A 25,518-nucleotide genomic window follows, 5' to 3' on the forward strand; every position below is an offset into this window, starting at 1 on the left:
CTCAGAACTGGAAAAAATGATGATGAAATTCATATGGAGACACAGAAGACCTCAAATAGCCAAAGCAATCTTGTACAACAAAACAAAGTGGGAGGCATCACAATACCAGATTTCAGGACATACTACAAGGCAGTTGTTATCAAAACAGCATGGTACTGGTACAGAAACAGATGGATAGACCAATGGAACAGAATAGAAACACCAGAAATCAATCCAAACATCTACAGCCAACTTATATTTGATCAAAGATCCAAAACTAATCCCTGGAGTAAGGATAGTCTATTCAATAAATGGTGCTGGGAAAATTGGATTTCCACGTGCAGAAGCTTGAAGCAAGACCCATACCTTTCACCTTACATAAAAATTCACTCAACGTGGATTAAAGACTTAAACCTACAACCCGAAACCATCAAATTATTAGAGAACATTGGAGAAACCCTGCAAGATATAGGTACAGGCAAAGACTTCTTGGAAAATACTCCAGAAGCAAAGGCAGTCAAAGCCAAAATTAACATTTGGGATTGCATCAAATTGAGAAGTTTCTGTACTTCAAAAGAAACAGTCAGGAAAGTGAAGAGGCAACCGACAGAATGGGAAACAATATTTGCAAACTATGCCACAGATAAAGGGTTGATAACAAGAATCTACAAAGAAATCAAGAAAATCCACAACAACAAAACAAACAACCCACTTAAGAGATGGTCCAAGGACCTCAATAGATATTTTTCCAAAGAGGAAATCTAAATGGCCAACAGACCCATGAAAAATGTTCAAGATCACTAGCAATCAGGGAAATGCAAATCAAAACCACAATGAGGGTTCACCTCACCCCGGTGAGAATGGCTCACATCCAGAAATCTACCAACAACAGATGCTGGAGAGGATGTGGGGGAAAAGGGACACTAACCCACTGTTGGTGAGAATGCAAACTGGTTAAGCCACTATGGAAGTCAGTCTAGAGATTCCTCAGAAACCTGAATATAACCCTACCATACAACCCAGCCATCCCACTCCTTGGAAGTTACCCAAAGGAAATTAAATTGGCAAACAAAAAAGCTGTCTGCACATTAATGTTTATTGCAGCTCAATTCACAATAGCTAAGACCTGGAACCAACCCAAATGCCCATCAACAGTAGACTGGATAAAGAAATTATGGGACATGTACTCCATAGAATACTATACAGCACTCAAAAACAATGAAACCCAGTCATTTGCAACAAGATGGAGGAATCTGGAAAACATCATGTGAGTGAATTAAGCCAGTCCCAAAGAGACAAATATCATTTGTTTTCCCTGATCAGTGACAACTAACTGAGCACCAAAGGGGAAACCTGTTGAAGTGAAATGGACACTATATGAAACAATGACCTGATCAGCCCTTGTACTGACTGTTGATGTACAATGTAATACTTTATCCCTTTTAGTATTTGTTGTTGTTGTTGTTGTTGTTCTAGTACTAGTGGTTGAACTCTGTAATTAACACATAATTATTCTTAGGTGTTTAAATTTTAACTGAAAAGTGATCCCTGTTAAATATAAGAGTGGGAAAAAGAGAGGGAGGAGATGTACAATTTGGAACATGCTCAATCGGACTTGCCCCAAACGATGGAGTTAGAAACGTGCCAGGGGATTCCAATACAATCCCATCAAGGTGGCCTGTACCAATGCCATCTCACTAGTTCAAGTGATCAATTTCAGTTCACAATTGATCACACTGATAGGTCTAAGAATCAAAGGGATCACACAAACAAGACTAGTGTCTGCTAATACTAACTGATAGAATCAAAAAGGAGAGAACGATCCATCATGGGAAGCGGGATACACAGCAGACTCATAGAATGGCAGATGTCCTAAACAACACTCTGGCCTCAGAATCAGCCCTTAAGGCATTCGGATCTGGCTGAAGAGCCCATTAGAGTATTGTAGGCATGGAAAGACAAGACACCATGGAAAAGAAAAAAAAAAAAAGAAGAAGAAGAAGAAGACCTAAATGAAAGATCTCAGCGAGTGAGATCCCAGTGGAAAGAACAGGTCCATCAAAGAAGGAGGTACCTTTCTCTGAAGGGAGGAGAGAACTTCCACTTTGACTATGACCCTGTCAGAATAAGATCAAAGTTGGCGAACTCTAAAGGCTTCCATAGCCTTGGCAACTCATGACTAGAGCCTAAGGAGATTATTGACGCCATAAACAAGAGAGTCAAATTGTTAAGTCAGCAACAGGAGTCACTGTGTACTTAAGTCTCATGTGGGATCTGTCCTTAATGTGTTGTCCAATGTGAACTGATGCTATAACTAGTACTGAAACAGTATTTTACACTTTGTGTTTCTGTGTGGGTTCAAACTGATGAACTCTTTACTAAGTATATACAGAATCGATCTTCAGTATATAAAGATAATTGGAAATGGAAAAAAAAAAAACCTCGTGTTAAATTGGAAATGGCATAGAAAATTAATTTTTAAAAAATATCATGTAGAATCTCTGTCTTTAATGTGCTGTACACTGTTATTTAATGCTATAACTAGTACTCCAACAGTATTTTTTCACTTTGTATTGCTATGTGGGGGCAAACTGGTGAAATCTTTACTTAATATATACTAAACTGATCTTCTGTATATAAAGAGAATTGAAAATGAATCTTGATGTGAATGGAAGGGGAGAGGGAGCAGGAAAGGGGAGGGTTGCGGGTGGGAGGGAAGTTATGGGAGGGGGAAGCCATTGTAACCCATAAGCTGTACTTTGTAAATTTATATTCATTAAATAAAAGTTTTTTTTTTTAAAAAAGAAAACATCTCTGGAAGGGTCCCATCAAAATGGATTGTGTGACCATGGAATCACACTTACCTTATGTTTCATTCACAGTGGGTGTTAGCTGTAAGGTTAGGGAAAACCCAAGTTAATGGTGGGTGTGCATCCTAAGAGGGCTGATCAAAACCAGTGGCTATAGGTGCGCCATGAACACCTAAGGCATGTAGTGTGAGTCTGTCTGAATAGACAAACCTAATTTGGGAGAACATGCTGTCTTCTTTCCTATGTCAGAGTATGTCAGAGTATGTCAGAGGCTTGGGCAAGCCATTTCCAAATTCTAGGTGCTGAAGTTGAGCAATGTACTTACTCCTACAGTAGACCAGTGTTTGAGATTCAGGCTACAAAGCTATGATGCAGTAAGTCTCCTACAAAGATGACCACAACATTCTTGTCTGAAGACTCTGTAGTTCCATCTAGAACAGGACAAGCAAAGTAAGGCTGGTGATCATCACAGACCGGCAGAGGAGGTGACACGGAGAGTGGACCCAGCAGCTGTCTGCACTGTATTGGCGGGAGTGGAGGGATATGGAGACAAAATGCTGGTTGTCTAAGACCCACAGGAAGCCTTGTTACACTCAGCCTGCTGGCTTTGACACAGCAACAAGGAAACTAACCATGGGATCAGTTATCAATTCACTTAAACCTATTGAAAAGTATTTTTTATATGCTGTCATCTATCTACCTAGACTCAACTTTGATGTTACTACACAACACTCTCCCTTCCTCCAAATTACTTCTCTGGGATACAGGTAATTACTCTACCTGGATGCCTCTGGTGGCCCCCTACTCACCTGCAGGCATGGATGCTCTTATACCACACCCCCATCACCCTATCGCTGCCTGGACGTCTCTATGGCTTGGATTTGCTGTGAGACTCTCAAGAGAGCTAAGTCTAGAACACCCAGCCAGAGCCTCCACCTTGAAGCACATGCCCTTCTGCCCTGTAAGCAAGAGCAGCAATGAGGCATCAGGGTCCTGATCCTTCCTGAAAGGAACGTTCCTGCCAACATTGGTTCTCCTATGGGCATTGATATGCACGCTGTTGCTATGAGTAGCTTTATGCAAATTAGTGAACCCCAATACGCCACTCCTATCTGTGACAAGCATACAGGCTAGCTCTGTTATCCCACTTATAGACAGCCATCCAGACAAGGAAGTGTATCAGCCTTATCAAGCTGATGCTGGTCCACTGGGAAGGCCTCCATCTCTATTAGGTTTCACCTGCTGGTACTGATCACTTGTGGCCTTACCAAAATTCACACACTGGGACACTAGCAAGGAAGAAGATAATTCAGATTTTTTGGGTGCCTGTTGTGAATCTAGAGCCTCACACACACAACCTGACAAAACACTCAACCACGTTGTGAGATGAGTAACAGCACCCTTACTTTATACACCATAGTCTAAGGTTCAGAGGGGGCTGGGATAATTTGCCCAAGATCACAGAGATAACTTGAGACTCGAATCCAAGTCTGTCCTTCCTCCACCTAATGGCACCTGCACAACCACCAGCCATCACACATTCTCCCTTTCTCACCCAGTCCTACCCACCACCACCCAATCTTCTAAACTGCAGTATTTGACATTTATTAATTGAATTCTATCCAGAAAGGACATTTAAAAAAAAAAAAAAGAGCCAGTCAATAAGGAAGCATGTTAACCTGTCAGTATATGAGATATGCAAAGTTGAAAAAATGAGTCTGCTCATCATTTACGTACAGCTTTATTGCAGTTTGTTGGAACCACAGAGAACAGTCAGGTACACACGTTGCTTCTGGGAGCTGTGTTCAGCTCCAGATGTTCTTTTCCACCCAGGAGCATGCGCGGCTCACACCCAGCGCTGTCCGGCACTGAGAGCCACGCTGAAAGTTCTCAAGGCTGGATGAGTCCCCCTCACAGCCAGTAGCAGTGACCCAGCTTCAGCTTGATGGCCGGCCTGCTGCAGGTGTCTGGCCAGCTCCTCTGCGTCCCAGCGCCCTTGCTGCAGGCTGGCCAAGAGGTGGTCAATGATATGCGGATAAAAGGGAGTGGAGATGCACTTCACCATCAGTTTGGCATCCAGGAGCAGGGAAAGTAGTTCTTGGTCGCAGTTTGAATCATTCACCTTTAAGAAATGACAGGCAAAACGTCAGAGGGCATTTGCTTAGCCTCCTCTCCCCCAGACTCATCACACTGCCTACTGGGTTGTGATGTGTTGCCTTTTCCTCTCCTTCATCAAACACACTTCTGTCCAGGTTTAAAAGCATCTGCTCCAAAAAGTGGATGTAAGGTGTGAGCACCTCTGGGGTCGCAGACATGCAGGACAGACAAGGTTTCCTTTGGACATCAGGTGACGTGCCATGTACCAAGAAGCCTGTCTGAATCACCGCTACAGCTACCAGATACTCAGCTCCAGAAACGGTGGTGCTCAACATTGTACAGGTGTTACTTCTGCATGCCTTCCCAACTCAAACCTGGGAGACCGGCTCCCTTACCTCTCAGTTCTACAGTAAGGAAGCCAAGGTGCGAGAATCTGGTTGAACACTGAAGTCATAAACTGTTAAGCCAGAATCTGAGTTTGGGTCAGTCTTGACTGAGAAGCCAGTGCTCGTAACATCCACATTGCCACGTCATTTGTCATTTCACCGTGGTCTATATCCTCTAACCCCAAATCTCTCTTGAATGTAGATCCACATGAAACAAAATTCTTTTCAAAATAAGACAACCTTTATTCTAATCCACTGAGAAAAGAACGTGTCCTGCAACTCAGTTACATAAATAGGAGCAGCAACAGTGGGCTTGAGCTGGTCTTGTCCCACTCTCTATGCAGCTCAACACCAACTGCACGTCTTTAAAAAGTTTTTATAGGCTCCTTTAGCTTGCATATCCTCTATTCTTTCCTTCTCCCTGGTCTTTTCTTCACATCTATATGTGATTTTCCATGGTTTGGATATTTTATTTAGATTTTTTATTTTATAAAATTGTCCATGTTTTTGTAAGAAATCAAGTCAATACTCATACCAAAATTCAGAGCTTCTCTCATTTACATCGAGTTGTGACAAAACTGCTTCACGACAGGCTCTTCCTAATGTCACTATGTATTTTTAATAATTTGATTGTAGGAACCTTAGAAATAATGTGGCATTTCAAAGCTAATTAATGTTTAGACCAGTGATACCATACAACTGTACATGATGCTCTCTTCCCGCCTGTTCTCTGGCAAAGATGAGAAGGCCAATTGTGTTTGTTGGCTGCAAGAATTTAAACAGAAGGGCCTGGTGTTGTAGCACAGCTGGTTGGAATGCTACCTGCAATGCCAGCATCCCACATGAGTGTCAGTTCAAGTACCGGCTGCTCCACTTTTGATCCTACTCCCTGCTAATGCACCTGAGAAAGCAGCAGAGGATGGCCCAAGTAGTTGAGCTCCAGCCATCCATATGGGATACCTGAATGGAGTTCTAGGATCCTGGTTTTGGTCTGGCCCACCCCCAGCCAATGCAGCCATTTGGGAAGCAAACTAATAGATGCAAGATGTCTCCCTCTGTCTCTCTGTCTTCTTTTCTCTTTGTAACTCTGCACTGCAAATAAAGTAAATGTTTAAAAAAATAATTTAAGCAGAAGTGCTGAGAATAGAAGTTACTACTCATGGGGCAGGGATAGCAGTTAAGATGTTGTTGAGATGCGTGCACCCCATCAGAATGTCTGGCTCAAGTACTGGGTCTGTTCCCAACTCCAGCTTCTCACTAATGTGTCTCTGGGAGGCAGGAAGTGACAGCTCAAGTAGTCAGATCCACGTGGGGAACCTGAATTGAAGTCCTGGCTCTTGGTTTCAGCCTGTACCAGCCCTGGGGCATTGGATTCAGTCAATGGATGGGAGATTTCTCTCTCAAATAATTTTTTTTCAAAGTTACTTCTGACTTTCAGATAGTATAATTCTTACAATCCAGGAATCATTCAAAACCCAACATAAACATCAGCTTCAAGGCCATCTTCTTGGTGACATTTTCCTTAATTCTCCTGGCCAAACTGATGCCTCCTTCCATCAGTCTCAAGAGTATGCATGTATAATAAGCCCAATGGATGTCTCTTCAGGCAGTATTGTGGTGATTTTATGTCTCTCTCTCCTCTGTCAGACTAAGAGAATCTGAAGGAAACGAAACTTATCATTTCTCTATTTCAGCATCCAGTTTAGTCACCATTTGTTACATGGCTGAATGAACCTACATTATTAAACTTTGTCACATTTTGGTAAATGGCACAAGTACACGATGATGACTGTGTCACTGCAGAGAACAGGAATAGAGCTAGATCTGCCCTGAACTGAGGTGGCTCCCAGCAGTCCTTCTATGGACACAGGCACACGCAACTCACCCACCTCGGGCCCAGCAAGACACTTTGCTGAACTTAGTTTTGTTTTGTTTTAAAATCTAGGTGGGAGAAATAGCCACTGGTGCAAAAGTCCAGCTTTCCCGATTAAAGAGGCACAGAGCTTTTAGTACTCCCCACTGGCACTGCCCAGGAGTTCTGCGTGCTTTGTTCCAGGAACACAAGAATGGCCATCCCACAGAGCCCTGCCCTCCCTAAGTTTCTACTGCTCACCTCCTGTTTCCCAGGGCTTTGCAGGGCACATTCTTGCCAAGCTTTCAGACAGTTTCTCCGACGAGATCAAAGTCACCCATGGAATGTCATGTGGTTATGTCAGGAGCCTCGCCTCTCACTACCTGACTTGCTCAGTGTTTGTTCCCCCAGAACATGGTCTCCTCAAGAGCAGAGATCTGGCCGCCTTAGCTCACCCAAATCCTCCATGACCAGAATGGGGTGTCTAGACCACCAGGTGTGTGGCACGGGGCTAAGGCAGCCTAGAAAGCCAGCACATGAGGCAAGGTATCTGAAGCCTCCTTTGGCTCTGAATATGAATGGGGGTGCAACTGTGTAATGAGGGCAAACAGTGCCAGTTTGCAAGTGACAGTGTCAGAGTCCAGTTGTCTCCATTTTTCTTCATTTTGACTAAAACTAAAGATTCCAAAAAAGCTCACACTATGTACCAGAGAAATGGGATCAGTCTTACCACAGGCTAGGAACCAACAGGCTTCAAGGGACAAATACAAGAGTGAACGGAGAACAGCGAAGTTTGTGTTCTTTCCCTCCATACTGCCGCCTCCTCCTGCACTCACAGATGCACACACACACACCCACACATCCACACTCAAACATGTACACACGAGGCATCTGAGTTAGTGTCTGTGTTGCTGTTTTAGTCTGCCCGTAGAAATAAAGCCTCCTCGCACCCAAGCCTTCAGCAGAGAACAGAGCGCATACCAGCAAGCCACAGGCCGGGAGAGAACACACGGATAAGAGGCTCAGAATCCAAACGCTGCACGTAATACTTCTTTGTTGCCCCAGGTGAGTTCTCAAGGTTGGAAAACCTTTATTATTCTTTCCCTTTTCTCACTAATCCTCTCTCTGGGGGTCTGACAGACTCCAAGAAAGGAAATGATGGATTCTTCCCGCTGGAGGGAGACGGTTCTGTCCACGCCCATGGCTGCGGCTGCTCTCACTCCCTCCTTGCTTTCTGCAGTGCAGTGACATCCTTCAGGGCCAGGGCTAGCTAGGCGTACTCAGCATCCCAGGGAGTGAGTAAGGGCAGGGTTTCTCAGACTTCCTACAGGGTTCTGGCTCTTTGCAAGAAAAATTCTGCCTAGACAATTAGTCTGTGCACAACTGGGACCAAACAGAGAATGAAAGAACAAAGAAAGTGATGGTCTTGGTAATAAGCCAGTTCAACAACTGTATTTTAAAGGAAACAGGTCTGAGGGTCAGAGAAGAAATAGATAGGCCAAGATCACAGGAGAGCCAAGGTGCTTCTGCCCACACATGGCACTGGCTGTGCTGGGATGCGCAGGCCACACCGAGTCCTGACCGCAGGCACAGCAGAGTGCTCTGTGTCCAGAGCGCTCTCAGGCACTGTGCCACCATTCCTACCTTGCTGGGGTGCAGTGTAACTTGTTAACCTCCAGTTGTCTCCATTTTTCTCCTTTTTGACTAAAACTAAAGATTCCGAAAATACTCACACTATGTACCAGAGAAATGGGATCAGTCTTACTAGTCGTTACTCATTATAACCTACTTACTTTTCCTTTTGAAATAAAAGGGAAAAAAGAGTTAAAATAGTTTGAAAAAAGAGAAACGCCGTCCCTGTCTGTAAGATCACAAGAGAATTACTCTACCCTCTTTTAGTGTCTCTGGGTATAGATATTTTTCATAATCAATCATGATATTTGTATTTCACTTTTCCTATTACAGGCTAAGAATTTCTAAAATGTTTTAGCATTTTCATTCTTAAAAATTTCAATAGCTACAAAATAGTCTATTGAATGGCTGTTTCAAATTATTTAACTTAAAGAAATACTTCAGCTTTTTTACTATTTTATATTACTGAGAGACTATAATGAATGTTTTATGCACACACTTTCTGCTTTATTTGATGTATTACCAGGAGAAGGATGACAAACATGCTATGAGCTGAACTGGTAACACAATTCATGAGCTGCAGCCCAAACCCCCAATACTTCAGATGTGGCTATATTTGCAGACAGCAGCTTAAAGAGGTAACCAAGTTAAAATGCCATCATTCAAGGGGCTCTAATCCACTGTACCAAGTGTCCACCCAGGAAGAAAAGGTTAGGGTACAGACCCGTAGAGGGCTGACCGTATGAGGACACAGTGAAAAAACAGCATCTGCAGGCCACAAGGGAGTGGCCCCAGGAGAAGTGAATCCTCCAGAGTTGTGAGAGAGTGAATTTTGGTGTCTAGGCCACCAGGTGTGTGGCACAGGGCTAAGCCAGCACATGAGGCAAGGTATCTGAAGCCTCCTTTGGCTCTGAATATGAATGTGGGTGCAACTGTGTAATGAGGGCAAACAGTGCCAGTTTTCAAGTGACGGTGTCAGAGTGTGTCAGCTTCCCCATGAACTTCTCAGTTTGGGGTCTCCTCATCTTGAAATGAAAATCGTTTGTGAATTTAGGAGTTATGTAATGGTACCTCAAGGCTACCACAGTCTGAATCTATTTTAAGGGTGGCTTTTTTCCCTGTATGGTTCCTATCTTATTTATTTATTTATGTATATATGTATGTATGTATGTATTTACAACTCTTTTGGTAGAGCTGTAACACCTCTTTTCACATGTCCCCCCTATAACTTATGATTTCAATTAAAATGAATAATCTATTGTTTCCAATCATTCTGGATTTTTGTTATATAGATGTTTTACATTTTCTATTGTCAAGGAAAGAAAGATATATTTCTTTATGACTTATTCTATTGCTTTAAAACTTAGAAGTTATAATTCTCCAAAGGAACTGATATAATTCCTCATACATTTTCTGACTTTTAAAAATGTTTAACTTTGAAACGGATCAGGAATCGACTTTGCGATATGGCTTGTGGAACGCCACACACACCTCTCACATTAGACTGACTGGTGCCGTAAGAGCTTGAATGAGAAACATATTCTGTTACTTGGGACCCAGTTTCTATGTGTGAAGTCAGTCTGAGGCAACTCCAGAAGGACCAGTTTTTTTTTTATTCCCCTGATCAAACAACTCTGAATCAGAGTGGCAGACAGTCTGGTGTCGTGAAAAGAAGACAGGCTTTGGGGTTACAGACGAACTTCCAACTCTAGTTCCTTCACTAAATAGCCATGTGACCCTGTTAAGGACAACTGCTCTGAGCTCCAGTTTCCACCTACAGACTATCTGTAAGGCCTGTCTGGGGATAATATAAGTGTTTAAATGCCTAACACAATACCTGGTGCACACTTCAAGTTCAGTTGATAACTAATTTTCTAATAGTCAAACAAATCAGGAATAAAAGGTTTTCTAGAAGGGGAAGGGCTTACATATATTGTAAGATGATTAAAATGCTCACTAGTTCTACAATAGATTTTTTTTTGTCTGTATGGCAGTGACTAGTTTTTGAGAATAAATGAACCTTTACAGATCTTGGGAAAGAAATCTATTAAAGCACAAAGCATTACTGTCTTCCAAGCCATTAAAATGTTATCTGCTTAATCCCTCTTTCAACAATAGATAATGAACTTCCTCTGAATTAAAATCTTTGGTTTTATGGATCTATGCCACATTAAGAATAATTACAGTAATAAGGCGACCTGGAATTCCAGCAGCATCACGCATGCAGAACTTCATTTCCACTACTTTGATAATATTATTTAATATTGTATCACTGTTTACTTTGGGGAAGGATACTTGTCTTACTTTTAAATACACTATTACTAATAAAACTTATTAAAAATAAACTAGAAGGGCAACAAACAAACAAACAAAAAGCAACAGAAGTGTGAACTTGTGATAAGAAAACTGCCTGAGGATGATGTTCTGTATTTCGGGTCGGTCTGAATATTATACTCAGATTCCATTTTTCTCAGCATACCGTTAGTTCCACTCGTGGTGTGGCATTTAGTAGTACACCTCTCCTGAAACCAAAACCAGGACAAAGCATCTGACTCATGATCTTGCAATGAGAAAGAGAAAATCTCTGAAATTCCAAGTCTGATCACCTCTTGAACCACAACCAAACACTGGATTTGAGGCCCTGACTCTGGCAGGTTCTACAGATCATAGTCACCTCCTTGCTACCCTGTTTAATTCTCTATGTTATTATTTCATATACCAACCTGTTCATGAGATAATTCCTTTAAACAAGGGGATGATTATTTTTTATTTCATCTTCACAAATATCTTTCCCATTCCTCATTCTACACACGGTAGCAGGCTGTGTATAACAAGCACTTAATAAGGCTGTTCACACCAAGGAAGCCCACTGACCACCAGTGCTATTTAGGAATCAAACTGGTTAGCCTAGGGAGTGAACTGCCTGTTCCTGGAGAGATGCAGTTAAGATCTCCCTGAGATGCTGCTGCAGGGCCTCCTCTACCAGGAAGTGCAAGCACAGGCTGAGGATGGAAGAAGCTGGCCTAAAGTAACGTGTCTAACATGTCCAGGTTAAAATGGGAAAGAAATGGGTAGACTCACCCAAAACTCTGAGAAAAAGAGCCTGGTAACCAAGGAGCAGAAGTAACAATGATTATAAAAGAGACCTTGGAAAGTGTTCACTTGGGTCTCTGCATCACTTGGATCATTGAAGCTTACCTTTGATTGGATATACTAAAAGAAACCAACCTATTTTAGAGTTAACAGCAAAGAAGGACTTTGCAAGACATTAACCCAATGTACCTACTATCATGGCACGCTGAGACCAGAAAGTGGGCATGGAGAAGGAACATTGAGGAGCATGCCAGCATGGAAGCAACGCCCTTTGGGCACTGGTTGAAAACCTGGATAGAGCTTGGGGCTGGCGCTGTGGCGCAGCGGGTTAACGCCCTGGCCTGAAGTGCCGGCATCCCATATGGGCGCTGGTTGTAGTCCCGGCTGCTCCACTTCCAATCCAGCTCTCTGTTGTGGCCTGGGAAAGCAGTAAAAGATGGCCCAAGTTCTTGGGCCCCTGCACCCACGTGGGAGACCCGGAAGAAGCTCCTGGCTCCTGATCGGCATAGTTCCGGCCGTTGCGGTCAACTGGGGAATGAACCATTGGATGGAAGACCTCTCTCTCTCTCTCTCTCTCTCTGTCTCTCCTCTCTCTGTGTAACTCTGACTCTCAAGTAAAAAATAAATAAATCTTAAAAGAAAAAAAAGAAAACCTGGATAGAGCTAATGGGGCAACAAAGAAAGAAAGAGAGAGAGAGAGAGAGAGATCCACACATGCTTTGTTGATAATATTTAAGGTTCTTCCTCCAACCTGGACATTACAAATAATGCTGGTAAGCTCCGGGGCCTTCATGACAAGACTATAAAGGAGATATGAAATACATGAAGGATGCATGGAAGAAGAACCTGACGGATTCTGAGCAACTCCCCAGGGCAACCCAGGTCCACATGTTCAAGATAAGCAGGCTTTGTTTAGGAGTTGCACTCGTGTCATGAGCTCCACACAGAAAGCACCGATCCCTGGGGTCTGGTAGCTGCCTTCCCCCAGCAGCGCTCAACTGGATGAGCTGTTGGACCAGCTTCTCCAGGCTTCTTCAGTGCTAATATTCTATGTTTCAAGGTGCACACAATTTCATTTCTCTGTAGAGATAACCCTTTTCCAATGGATACGGCCTCCCTGGTTATCTTAAAGCAATCAGTATGGCTGGTATGGACTTCTTGCACGTTAGGTGTGGGGTTTAAATTTCAGCTCTTGCTGCTTACTAGCTGTGTGACCTCCGTGTCTCAGAGTTTTCATCTGTGAAACCAGAACAATGTCTTCTCACAGGATTATTAAGAAGATAAATTGCCTACTATGCTACTTGGCAAAGAGATGGGACTTGGAAGATGGCAGTTATTATCAGCATCTGGGAGCGATCCCTAATTAGGTGCTAAAGGCCCTAAACAGTTCTTTTATGACTCCATGAATTATTCTTTTAATAGGCATGGTAGTTCGCGTGACAACCTTGGTTGTGGGTGGGGGTACAGGCATTAAACATTATCATAGAGGACAAAGCAATGAAAAGCAGAAACCACCACAAACCTGGAATTATGACAGAAGGACATTATCAATACAGAAAATTAGTGTAACTGTTCTTCTGTTATGAAATGAGTTAAGAGACCGCTACCTGAATAGAAAATATTCCCAGCAATGAGATTCAAACACACCAGCAGAAGTAGCTTTCTTGGACAGAATAAGTTTTGAAGCTAAGCTTTCAATCTCATTGAGATTGACCAAAGGGTAATTCAGCAGCCTGCATTATGCAAGACTTAATTATTCATCAATAATGTAATCACAAAGACAGACTTCCCATTTCAAGTCCAGGAAAGAGACTGTTGGTCATATAACAAAAGGGCACATGCTAAACACCAGAGGTATGCAATTTCAGAAAAGCTTAGAGACAGAAATGAAGATTGCTACAGGAGAAAAACTGGGATAATCGCTTGCATCCGCACTTCAGCATCATCCTAGAAACTAAACACTTAAAAAGCTGTCAGTAGTGTTTAATGAACAGTGAAATAATAATGCTATCAGCGACCAAGTGGGGGCATCTCCCACCTGATCTGCACACAGTGCAGGAGAACTGCTACCAAAGGAGTCCCTGTGCCATCTGTTTTTGTTTTTGTTTTTCAACATTAACAGAATCTGCAGTCAATGATTAATAAGGGGAAAACTGAAGTTATGAATAAACTGAATCTCCCTACCAATGGAAAAACAGGAAAATATAATAAAAAACAAAACTTTTCCTATTTTTCACTGCAATATCAAGGATGACTTAAAAATAACTAGACAGGGCCGGCGCCGTGGCTTAACATGCTAATCTTTCGCCTTGAGGCGCCGGCACACCGGGTTCTAGTCCCGGTTGGGGCGCCAGATTCTATCCCGGTTGCCCCTTTTCCAGGCCAGCTCTCTGCTATGGCCCAAGTCCTTGGGCCCTGCACCCGCATGGGAAACCAGGAGAAGCACCTGGCTCCTGGCTTCGGATCAGCGAGATGCGCTGGCTGCAGCGGCCATTGGAGGGTGAACCAACAGCAAAAAGGAAGACCTCTCTCTCTCTCTCTCTCTCGCTCTCTCTCTCACTATCCACTCTGCCTGTCAAAAAAAAAAAAAAAAAAAAAAAAAAAAAAACCAAAAAACTAGACAGAAGTCCTGCAAAAATTCCCACTGAAAATCTTTCGTTAGAAAAGTGCCACTCGGCCCTTCAATGGTATTGGGAGAAAAATGATGAATTATAGTAATTTCACAGTTCATTTATATAGCGTTTCTGAGATAACAAAATTACAGATATAAAGAACAGATTAGTGGTTTCCAGGGGTTATGTGAGAGGTGGAGGGGGAGAAGGTGACTATGACTAGAAAGGGCAGTATGAGGGAATCCTTGTGAGGCAACTATGCTGCACTTCAACTGTGGTGGTGGTCACACACATCTATATGGGACAGCATCCCACAGAACTGGACAGACATGCACACAATGAATGCACGTATTACTGGTCATATTGGAATCAAGTCAATAGATTTTATCAATGCCAATATCCTGGTTGTTTTATTACACATCATGTGAGATGTTACCATTGGGGGAAGCTAGAAAAAGAATATCAAAACAATAAAATCACACTTACATTGTTTGCTAAAACTGAATGTGAATTTAAAACTATCTAAATATGAAAAAGTTAAAAAGTATCTGAAAATGGAAAATCCTGAAAAATGTCAGTTTTTTGTTGGATGCAAAAGGTGCAAAGATACTACACATTTTTGTGCAATACATTTTAAGGATACAGATGGACTGGCCTAATGTGAGCACTCAATTTAGAGAAATTACCATTAAATCTCATTTTTTAATTCATAAAAGTAAGAAACTCAGTGGTAGGTAAGTGATGTATCAGAGTAATTTATTTCTATGGCATTGATTTTGGCATCTCAAGGGCATAGAGGTTTTGTGTGTTATCATCACAACCACAAGCAAATGACCCACAGCCTGCAGAGTAGTTTTAAAATCACGGAGAATTAGCACAATGGAGACATCAAATGTGTGAAATTGTTATGGGGCAAATTAGTGCCATTTAAAATCTACTTGGGCAACATCAGCAAAACAGAAGAGTGGGAAGTACACGGCCCACTCTTCACTACAGAAAGGTCAACTACAAGTATCTGCAGACCAGAACATTCTCTTAAAAACCCCAACACTCGGAAACAAGTCTGAGGCAGTTCTGTGTGGTCCACAGAACTGAACAAAATACAAATTAGAAGGGTAGGAAGAAAAATATCATTCCAACTTTGCCACTCTTTCCCCTTCCTAAGTTGGCACAATGGCCAGATGGAGAGGATTTTCCTGGGCCCACAGTTTCTGTGGAGGAAATGAGGACCAGAGACAGTCATCCAGTTTTGCTAGGATTCTAAGATACTTCCCTTTAAAGCCCACTGCAGTCTCACCTCATTGGGGAAACACAAGGGGAAATGGCAGAGCCAAACTGCCTGGGGACCAACTAGAAATAAAGAAGAGGCAGAGGCTCTAGTGACAAGAATGTGGATATTGGTGGTATCTCTTCCTGCCAGCTGTGGTGTCTGACCAAAGACGTCGATGACCTTCACAGTCCCCCCTGCAAAGCTGAACTGGTCATTTTCAGAAGCATGATAGGAAGTACAACCTATCTTCACTCACTAGACTGCTAGCATCCCTGACCAGCCCTAGAGACTAAAACGACCTCATCCACACAGAGAGATCCATGCCTCTACCCATTTCAGAGAAGCAATGTGGACACAAAGATGGACCCAGGAAGTCAACAGACACATGAAAAAATGTTCAAGATCACTAGCAATCAGGGAAATGCAAATCAAAACCACAATGAGGTTCACCTCATCCCAGTTAGAATGGCTCACATTCAGAAATCTACCAACAACAGATGCTGGAGAGGATGCGGGGAAAAAGGGACACTAACCCACTGTTGGTGAGAATGCAAACTGGTTAAGCCACTATGGAAGTCAGTCTAGAGATTCCTCAGAAACCTGAATATAACCCTACCATACAACCCAGCCATCCTACTCCTTGGAATTTACCCAAAGGAAATTAAATTGGCAAATAAAAGAGCTGTCTGCACCACAATGTTTACTGCAGCTCAATTCACAATAGCTAAGACCTGGAACCAACCCAAATGCCCATCAACAGTAGACTGGAGAAAGAAAGTATGGGACATGTACTCTATAGAATACTATACAGCAGTCAAAAACAGTGAAGTCTGGTCATTTGCAACAAGATGGAGGAATCTGGAAAACATCATGTGAGTGAATTAAGCCAGTCCCAAAGAGACAAATATCATTTGTTCTCCCTGATCAGTGACAACTAACTGAGCACCAAAGGGGAAACCTGTTGAAATGAAATGGACACTATGAGACAGTGACTTGACCAGCCCTTGTCCTGACTGTTGATGTACAATGCAATACTTTATCACTTTTAGTATTTTTTTTGTTCTAGTACTATTGGTTGAACTCTGTAATTAACACATAATTATTCTTAGGTGTTTAAATTTAACTGAAAAGTGATCCCTGTTAAATTTAAGAGTGGGAATAAGAGAGAGAGGAGATGTACAATTTGGAACATGCTCAATCGGACTTGCCCCAAATGGTGGAGTTAGAAACGTGCCAGGGGATTCCAATACAATCCCATCAAGGTGGCATGTACCAATGCCATCTCACTAGTTCAAGTAATCAATTTCAGTTCACAATTGATCACACTGATAGGTCTAAGAATCAAAGGGATCACACAAACAAGACTAGTGTCTGCTAATACTAACTGATAGAATCAAAAAGGGAGAGAACGATCCAACATGGGAAGTGGGATACACAGCAGACTCATAGAATGGCAAATGTCCTAAATAGCACTCTGGCCTCAGAATCAGCCGTTAAGGCATTCGGATCTGGCTGAAGAGCCCATGAGAGTATTGTAGGCATGGAAAGCCAAAACACTCTGGGAAAAAAAAAAAAAAAAAAAAAAACTTAAATGAAAGATCTCAGCGAGTGAGATCCCAGTGTAAAGAACAGGTCATCAAAGAAGGAGGTACCTTTCTCTTAAGGGAGGAGAGAACTTCCACTTTGACTATGACCCTGTCTGAATAAGATCGAAGTCAGTGAACTCAAAAGGCTTCCATAGCCTTGGCAACTCATGACTAGAGCCTAAGGAGATTACTGATGCCATAAACAAGAGTGTCAAATTGTTAAGTCAACAATAAGAGTCACTGTATACTTACTCCTCATGTGGGATCTGTCCTCAATGTGTTGTCCAATGTGAAGTAATGCTATAACTAGTACTGAAACAGTATTTTTACACTTTGTGTTTCTGTGTGGGTGCAAACTGATGAAATCTTTACTTAATATATACTAAATCGATCTTCTGTATATAAAGATAATTGAAAATGAATCTTGATATGAATGGAATGCGCGAGGGAGTGGGAGATGGGAAGGGTGCGAGTGGGAGGGAAGTTATGGGGGGAAGCCATTGCAATCCATAAACTGTACTTTGGAAATTTATATTTACTAAATAAAAATTTAAAAAAAATGTATATCCAATGTTATACCCAACATTGGAACACCTAAATAAATAAAACACATATTAAAGAATCTGAAGGAAGAGATAGATAACAACACAATAATTACAGAAATTTTCAATAACCCATTTTCAGCAATGAACACATCAAATAGAAAATCAAAAGGAAACATTGGACTTGAACTATACATCACAGGGATCTAGTAGACATATATGGAACATTTCTCTGAATGGCAACACAATACACATTTTTCTCAAGTGGACATGGAAAATTATTTTCTATCAGTCATGTGACAGGACACAAAATGAGGTTCCATAAATTTAAGAAGAAATTATATCAGATATATTTTCCTATTGAAATTGTATGAAACTAGAATCAATATCAAGAGGTATTTAAGCAACTAAAATCATACAGGAATTAAACAACATCCTCTGAGCAATAAATGGGTCAATGAGGAAATAAAAAGGGAAATTAAAAAAATATAAATACAAACAAAAATGCAAGTAGCATATGAAAAATCTATGGTACACAGCAGAAGCAGTTCAAAGAGCAAGAGCAATGTTTATAGCAATAAACACCTATATCAAGAAAGAAGATCTCAAGAAAACAATTTAACATTTCACATCAAGAAATTAGAAAGTAAAGAAGAAACTAAGCTAAAAGTTGGCATAAGGAAGGAAATAATAAACATCAGAATAGGAGTAAATGAAATAGAGATGAGAAAAAAACAGAAAATCAGTGAAAAGATGAGTTGGCTTTTTAAAAAAAAGTTAACAAACCTTTAGTTAGACTAGGGAAAAAAGAGAAACTCAAAATCAGAAAAGAAAGGAGAAATTATAACAGATATCACAGAATTACAAATGATCACAAGATACTACTATGAAAAATTATATAGTAACAAACTGGATAACCTGAAAGAAATAGACAAATTACTAAACACACACCTCTACCAAGACTGAACCTTGAAGAAACAGAAACTCTAAACATGTCACTAAGAAAGAAAGAGATTGAATCAGTAAAGAGAGAGAGAGAGCAAGCAAGAAAGAGAAAAATCTCCCATCAAGTAAGTATCCAGGACCAACAGTTTCATGATTGAATCCTATGAATTTAAAGAACTATTAAAATAACCAAATTCTGGCAAAAATTCAGCCAAGGGTCTGCTTCTTAGGAGGCTGGCATTACCCCGATACCAAAGCCTGTCAAGGACACTATAAGAAAAGAAAATTATAAGCCAACATCCTTGATGAACAAAGATACAACATTCCTCAATGCGACACTAACCAACTGAATCTACTTTAAAAATCCAGGGACATAACGAAGACCATATGCTCAGCTCATTAGCTGCATAAAAAGCAACACCCTTTCATGTTGAAACACTTAACAAGTTAGGCATAGGAGGCAAACAATGCACCTCAACACAACAAAGGCCATAAACGAGAAGTCCGCATCAAATACATTCAGTGGTGAAAATTAAAAGCCCTTCTTCTAAGGTCTGGAACAAAATAAGGATGCCCGCTCTTGCTCTTTTCATTCAACAAAGCATTAGAAGTCCTGGCCAGAGCAATCAGGTGAGAGAAAGTAAGAAAAGGCACCCAAGTAGGAAAGGCGAATGTAAACTTATCACTGTTCACTGATAATGTGGCCTTATATAAGCATCCTTAGTTTTACTGTGCTTTTGTTTCTCAGTGGCTCACAGACACTAAGGGATTTTTTTACAAATGGAAGGTTTGTAGCAACTCTGCATCAAGCAGGTCTATTAGTGCCATTTTCCCAACAACGTGTGCTCACCAAGCATTTCTGTGTCATATTTTGGTAAGACTCACAACACTTCAAAATCTTTTTTATTATTATATTTGTTACGGTAACTATGCTCTTTGTTTTTTTTTTTTTTTTTTTTTTTTGGACAGGCAGAGTGGACAGTGAGAGAGAGAGACAGAGAGAAAGGTCTTCCTTTTTTTGCCGTTGGTTCACCCTCCAATGGCCGCCGCGGTTGGTGCGCTGCAGCCGGCGCACCGCGCTGATCCGATGGCAGGAGCCAGGTGCTTCTCCTGGTCTCCCATGGGGTGCAGGGCCCAAGGACTTGGGCCATCCTCCACTGCACTCCCGGGCCACAGCAGAGAGCTGGCCTGGAAGAGGGGCAACCGGGACAGGATCGGTGCCCCGACCGGGACTAGAACCCGGTGTGCCGGCGCCGCAAGGCGGAGGATTAGCCTACTGAGCCGCAGCGCCGGCTGCTCTTTGTTCCTTAAAAAATTACTTATTTATTTTTATTTATTTGAAAGGCAGAGCAACAAAGAGAAAAAAAGAGAGTTCTTCCATCTGCTAATTCCCTCCCTAAATTCCCAAAGAGACAGGACAAGGCCAGGCGGATACCAAGAGCCAGAAACTGTAGGCAGGTTTCCCACATGGATGGCAGGGGACCCAAATACTTGAGCCATCATCTGCTGCTCTCACGGTGCACATCAGCAGGAAGCAGGATTGGAAGTAGAGAAAGGATTCAATCCCAGGCACTTTGATATGAGGTGCGGCTGCTAAGCCACAATGCTGCTCCTGATCAGCAATCTTTAATGTTTCTATCTTAATTGCTCACTGCTCATATAAGAGAGCAAACTGAAGGGATAATGGGTAAATTTTGGGTGTGCTCTGACTTTGCTCACCAATCTGCCATTTGTCCATTTCTCTCCCTCTTCTCAGGCCTTCCTGTGTCTTAAGACACAACAATATTGAAATTAGGTCAATAATAAATCTCAAAGTGGCCTCTAGTTGTTCAAGTGCAAGAAAGATTCACATGTCTCTCACTTTAAACAAAAAGACAGAAGGGATTAAGCTTAGTGAGGAAGGAATATTGAAAACTACGGCCAATGGGCTGGAGCCGTGGCTAACTTGGTTAATTCTCTGCCTGCGATGCTGGCATCCCATATGGGCGCTGGGTTCTAGTCCCATTTGCTCCTCTTCCAGTCCAGCTCTCTGCTGTGGCCCGGGAGGGCAGTGGAGGATGGCCCAAGTCCTTGGGCCCTGCACTCGCATGAGAAGCACCTGGCTCCTGGCTTCAGATTGGCGCAGCACCGGCCGTAGCAGCCATTTGCAGAGTGAACCAATGGGAGGAAGACCTTTCTCTCTGCCTCTCTCTCTCACTGTCTAACTCTACCAGTCAAAAACAAAACAAACAAACAAACAAACAAATACCAGAAAGAAAGAAAAGAAAAGAAAACTAGGGCCAAAAAGTAGGCTTCCTGAGCCAAACCACACTGCAAAACAAAGAAAAGTTCTTGAAGGAAATTAAATGTGCTACTCCAATGAACACATGAATAACAGAAAAAGTCTTATTGCCAATACAGAGAAAGTTTCAGGGTTCAAGATAAATCAAACCAGTCACAACACTGCCTTAAGTCAGTCTTATCTATAGCAAGGGTCAAGCTCTCTTCAATTCTGTGAAGGTAGAGAGAGGTGAGAAAGCTGCAGGATAAAAGTTTAACACAATAAAATTGGTCTGTAAGATTTATGAAAAGAAGCTCACTCCATAACACAAAAGTACAAGGTGAGGCAGCAAGTACTGATGTAGACGTTCCATCAAGTTACTCAGACATAGATAAGATCACTTATGATGCGGCCACACTAAACAAAAATATTTTCTAATGTAGATGAAATAGCTTTATTTTGGAAGGAGAAGCCATCTCAGACTTTCACAGTTAGAGAGGAAAAGTCAATGTTTGGCTTCAAAGGGTCAAAGGAACAGGTTGACTCTCTGGATAGGAGCTAATGCAGCCATTAGCCTTCATCTGAAGACAATTCACCATTCCAAAAATCCATGGCCCCTAAGAGTGCTATTAAACCTATTCTTCTGAATAGGTTTCATTCTCTGAATGAAACAACAAAGCCTGGATGACATTACATCTGTTTACAACATGGTTTACTGAATACTTCGAGCTATTATTGAGATCCACGGCTCAGAAAAAGATTCCTTTCACTGTATTACTATTGCTCACTGACCACACACCTGGTCACCATGGCCTCTGATGTCGATGTACAACAAGGTCAATGTTTTCACACCTGCTAACATAACATCCATCCTGCATCCTATGGATCAAGATGTCACTTAAACTTTCAAGCTTTATTAAGGAATACTTGTACATCTCAAAAGGCTATAGATGCCATTAGATAATGATTCCTCTGACGGATCTGAGTGAAGCAAACTGAAAATCTAGAAAGGATTTACCATTTATGATTTACCATTAATTATGATTTATCATTATGTCCAATTAAGAACATTCATGATTCCTGGGAAGAAGTCCAAATGTCAACAAGAGTTTGGAAGAAACTGGCTCCATTCTTCATGGATGAGTTTGAGGGGTTCAAGATTTCAGTGAAGTAATCACAGCTGTGGTGGAAATACCAAACGTGCTAGAATAGACGTGAAGCCTGAAGACCTGACTGATGTGCTGTAACCTCATGGTAAGAATTTACCAAATGAGGAGCTGTTTCTTATGGGTGAGTAAAGTGATTTCTTGAGATGCAACTTACTCCTGATGAAGACGCTGGGAACACTGTTGAAGGACAATGCTGGATTTAGAATATTACATTAACTTAGTTGATGAGGCAATCACAGAATATGAGAGGACTGACCCCAAGTGTGAAAGTTCTGCTGTGAGCAAAATGCTCTCAAACAACACTGTATGCCATAGAGCAATCTTTCATGAAAGGAAGAGTCAATTGATGGGGCAATTTCATTGCTGTCATCACCCAAACTTTAAGCGACCAGCAGTCTGATCTGTCAGCAGCCATCAGCATCAAGGCAAGACCCTCCACCACAAGAAGACTACTAGTCAAGGAAGACTCAGGCTATTTTTAACATAAATTATTTTTACTTAGAATATACACACTGTTCTCAGATATGATGCAACTGCACATGTAATAAATTACAATATAGTATAAACGTAACTGTTGGGAACCCAAAATATTCACATGCTCATTTTATTGAAATACTTGCTTTATTGAAGTGATCTGGAACCAAAGCTTTGTATCTGATGCATACTCATATATAGAAAGTACTACAGATGCCACCAAAAGCCTGTTAGAACTGATTTTAAAAATGCAGTAAAGTCTCAGGATACAAAATAAACAAAAAAACGGTATTATTTCTATATCCTGTAACAAACAATTGAACAAGAAATTGAGAGAATAATTTATAAGAATGACAAAAATTTTAATATTTAGGAATACATTTCACTAAGGAAGTGAAAGACTTGTACACTGAAATCTATAAAGCATTCATGAAAGAAATTAAGACTCAGATAAATGGAAATATATCCCACTTTCACAGACTGGAAGAATTAATATTGTTAAAATGCTCTTAGTATCCAAAGTGAACTACAGATTCAAAGAAATCTCTGTAAAAATTTCAAATAACTTCACAAAACTAAAAAAAATCCTAAAATTCATATGAAATCACAAAAAAATTTGACTAGCCAAGGCAATCATGAGCAAAATGACCAAAGTGTCACACTATCTGATTTCAAACCATCCTACAAAGTTAAAATAACTAACACAGCATGGTACTAGCAAAAAAAAAAAAAAAAAAACATACACCAATCAGTGAAACAATGTAATTATGAGCTGTGTATGTTTTGACCAAAAGCTGAAAACAAATAGGATAGTATATACCATATAGCTGAGCATACAGTAGGCCACACCATCCAGGTTTGTATAAGTACACTATAATGTTTGCACAAAGATAAAATTGCTGAAAAACACATTTCTCACAATGAATCCCCCTCATTAAACAACAAAAAGCAGAGGCTAGTGTCATGGCTTAGCAGGTAAAGCTGCTGCCTGCAGTGCTGGCATCCTACGAGGGTAGTAGTTAGAGTCCCAGCTGCCCTACTTCCAATCCAGTTCCCTGCTAATGTGCCTGGGAAAGCAGCCAAAGATGGTTCAAGTCCTTGGGCCCATGTCTCCTAGTTTGGCCTGGCCCAGCTTTGGTCGTTGTGGCCATTTAGGGAGTAAACCCTCTCTCTCCCTCCCCCCCCTTCTTTTCTGTACTCCACATTTCACACACATCAATAAATATTTTAAAAAATAAATATACCAAAAACAACTGAGCATAGACAGCCCAGAAAGAAACCCAAGCATATATGATAAATTGATTTTCAACAAAGACGCTAAGAACATGCAACGAGAAAGGGATAATCTACCTATAAATGGCGTGGAGAAAACTAGATATCCACATGCAGAAGAATAAAGCTTAACTTTTAACTCATACCACATACAAGAAATCAACTCAAGATGGAAAAACAACTTAAATATAAAGCAAAAAACTATTCAAAGAGAACCTGAAAGAAAATTACATGTCATTCTCCTGGCAAACAAGTTCTTGAATTTGACCATAAAAGCATAGGCAATAAAATAAAAATAGATAAATGGGATTACATCAACTAAAAAGCTCTGCAGAGCAAAGAAAACAGTGTGTGGAGACGAGCTACCAACAAGGAGAAAGTATCTGCAAGTTATACACTTGATAAGGGCTTATTATAAAAGATACATAAGACACTCAAACAACAAGAAAACTAAAAACCCAATTAATAGGCAAGGGACCTAAATAGAAATTTCTGAAAGATAATATACAATGGCTAAAGGCCTTATGAAAAAAATGCACAAAATTCCTAATCACTACAGAAATTGTGATGGCTGCTGTGTATGTGTGTGGAGGGCTTGTGTGGGCAGCTCCATTAGTTAGCAGGTAGGGAGCCCTGTTCTAGTTGCAATTCTGACAGCTGCATTTGTGACAAAGAATCTTTAGCTTAAAACTGATATATATTTGCCTGTGGAATCCAGGAGTGAATCGAGACAGCTCCATGCACAATGAATACAGAAAGGCAATACATCACTGTTTTATTCTCACAGCAAATTGTAGTGAGAATGCCTAAGCAGACAGAACACACCACATGATGAGAAGAGGAAAAGAACTGCAGGGAAAATATGCAGCCTGATTGTCTTCAGTTTCCATTTCTTCCTGAGTTCTTAGATACTTAAGATAAAATAGGCTAAGAACAAACGCACTATAATTCTCAGTTTCGTATGAATTCTCAAGTTGTTACACTTCTATTTTAGAGTGGAGAGAAGAGCCAGGTGGGCTCCCAATATATGAGCCCTCTTGATCTCTACTTCAGCACAGTTCCCAAAGAAGCCTGTTACAGCCATCAGTGATAATGACATTAATTTGAAATACATGTTAAGTAGATAAAGACATGAGATTTCTCATTTCCTTCCAATGACTGTTTCCAAATACAATTATGTTTTACTTTGTGTTACCATTTACCTTTCTTTATCCTTTCTTTTTTTTAAAAAAAAGATTTATTTATTTATTTGAAAGGCAGAGTTACAGAGAGGCAGAGAGCAAGAGAACGGGAGTGTGAGAGAGGGAGGTCTTCCACCCACTGGTTCACACCCCAGATGGCCGCAATGGCCGGAGCTAGTAGCCAGGAGCCAGGAGCTTTTTCTGTATCTCCCACACAAGTGCGCACAGGCCTTAGCACTTGGGCCATCTTCTACTGCTTTCCCAGGCCATAGCAGAGAGCTGGATTGGAACCAAAGCAGCTGGGACTCGAACCAGTGCCCATACGGGATGCTGCACTACAGGTGGCGGCTTTACCAGC

At 41.3% G+C, this 25,518-nt stretch overlaps 1 protein-coding gene across 1 annotated transcript in view; it reads right to left on the bottom strand.

Moving 5' to 3' along the window:
• Positions 1-4,513: 4,513 nt before the first annotated feature.
• The window catches only part of NBAS (NBAS subunit of NRZ tethering complex), a 427,776-nt gene continuing 406,771 nt past the window's right edge, over positions 4,514-25,518 (bottom strand). Inside the window, exon 52 of the mRNA XM_062208974.1 lies at positions 4,514-4,911. Within this exon, the coding sequence (XP_062064958.1) occupies positions 4,636-4,911 (276 nt within the window). The 3' untranslated portion in view covers positions 4,514-4,635. The remainder of the gene's footprint in view (positions 4,912-25,518) is intronic.

The sequence above is a fragment of the Lepus europaeus genome, chromosome 13 (genome assembly GCF_033115175.1).
Source record: "Lepus europaeus isolate LE1 chromosome 13, mLepTim1.pri, whole genome shotgun sequence".
Lineage (NCBI taxonomy): Eukaryota > Metazoa > Chordata > Mammalia > Lagomorpha > Leporidae > Lepus > Lepus europaeus.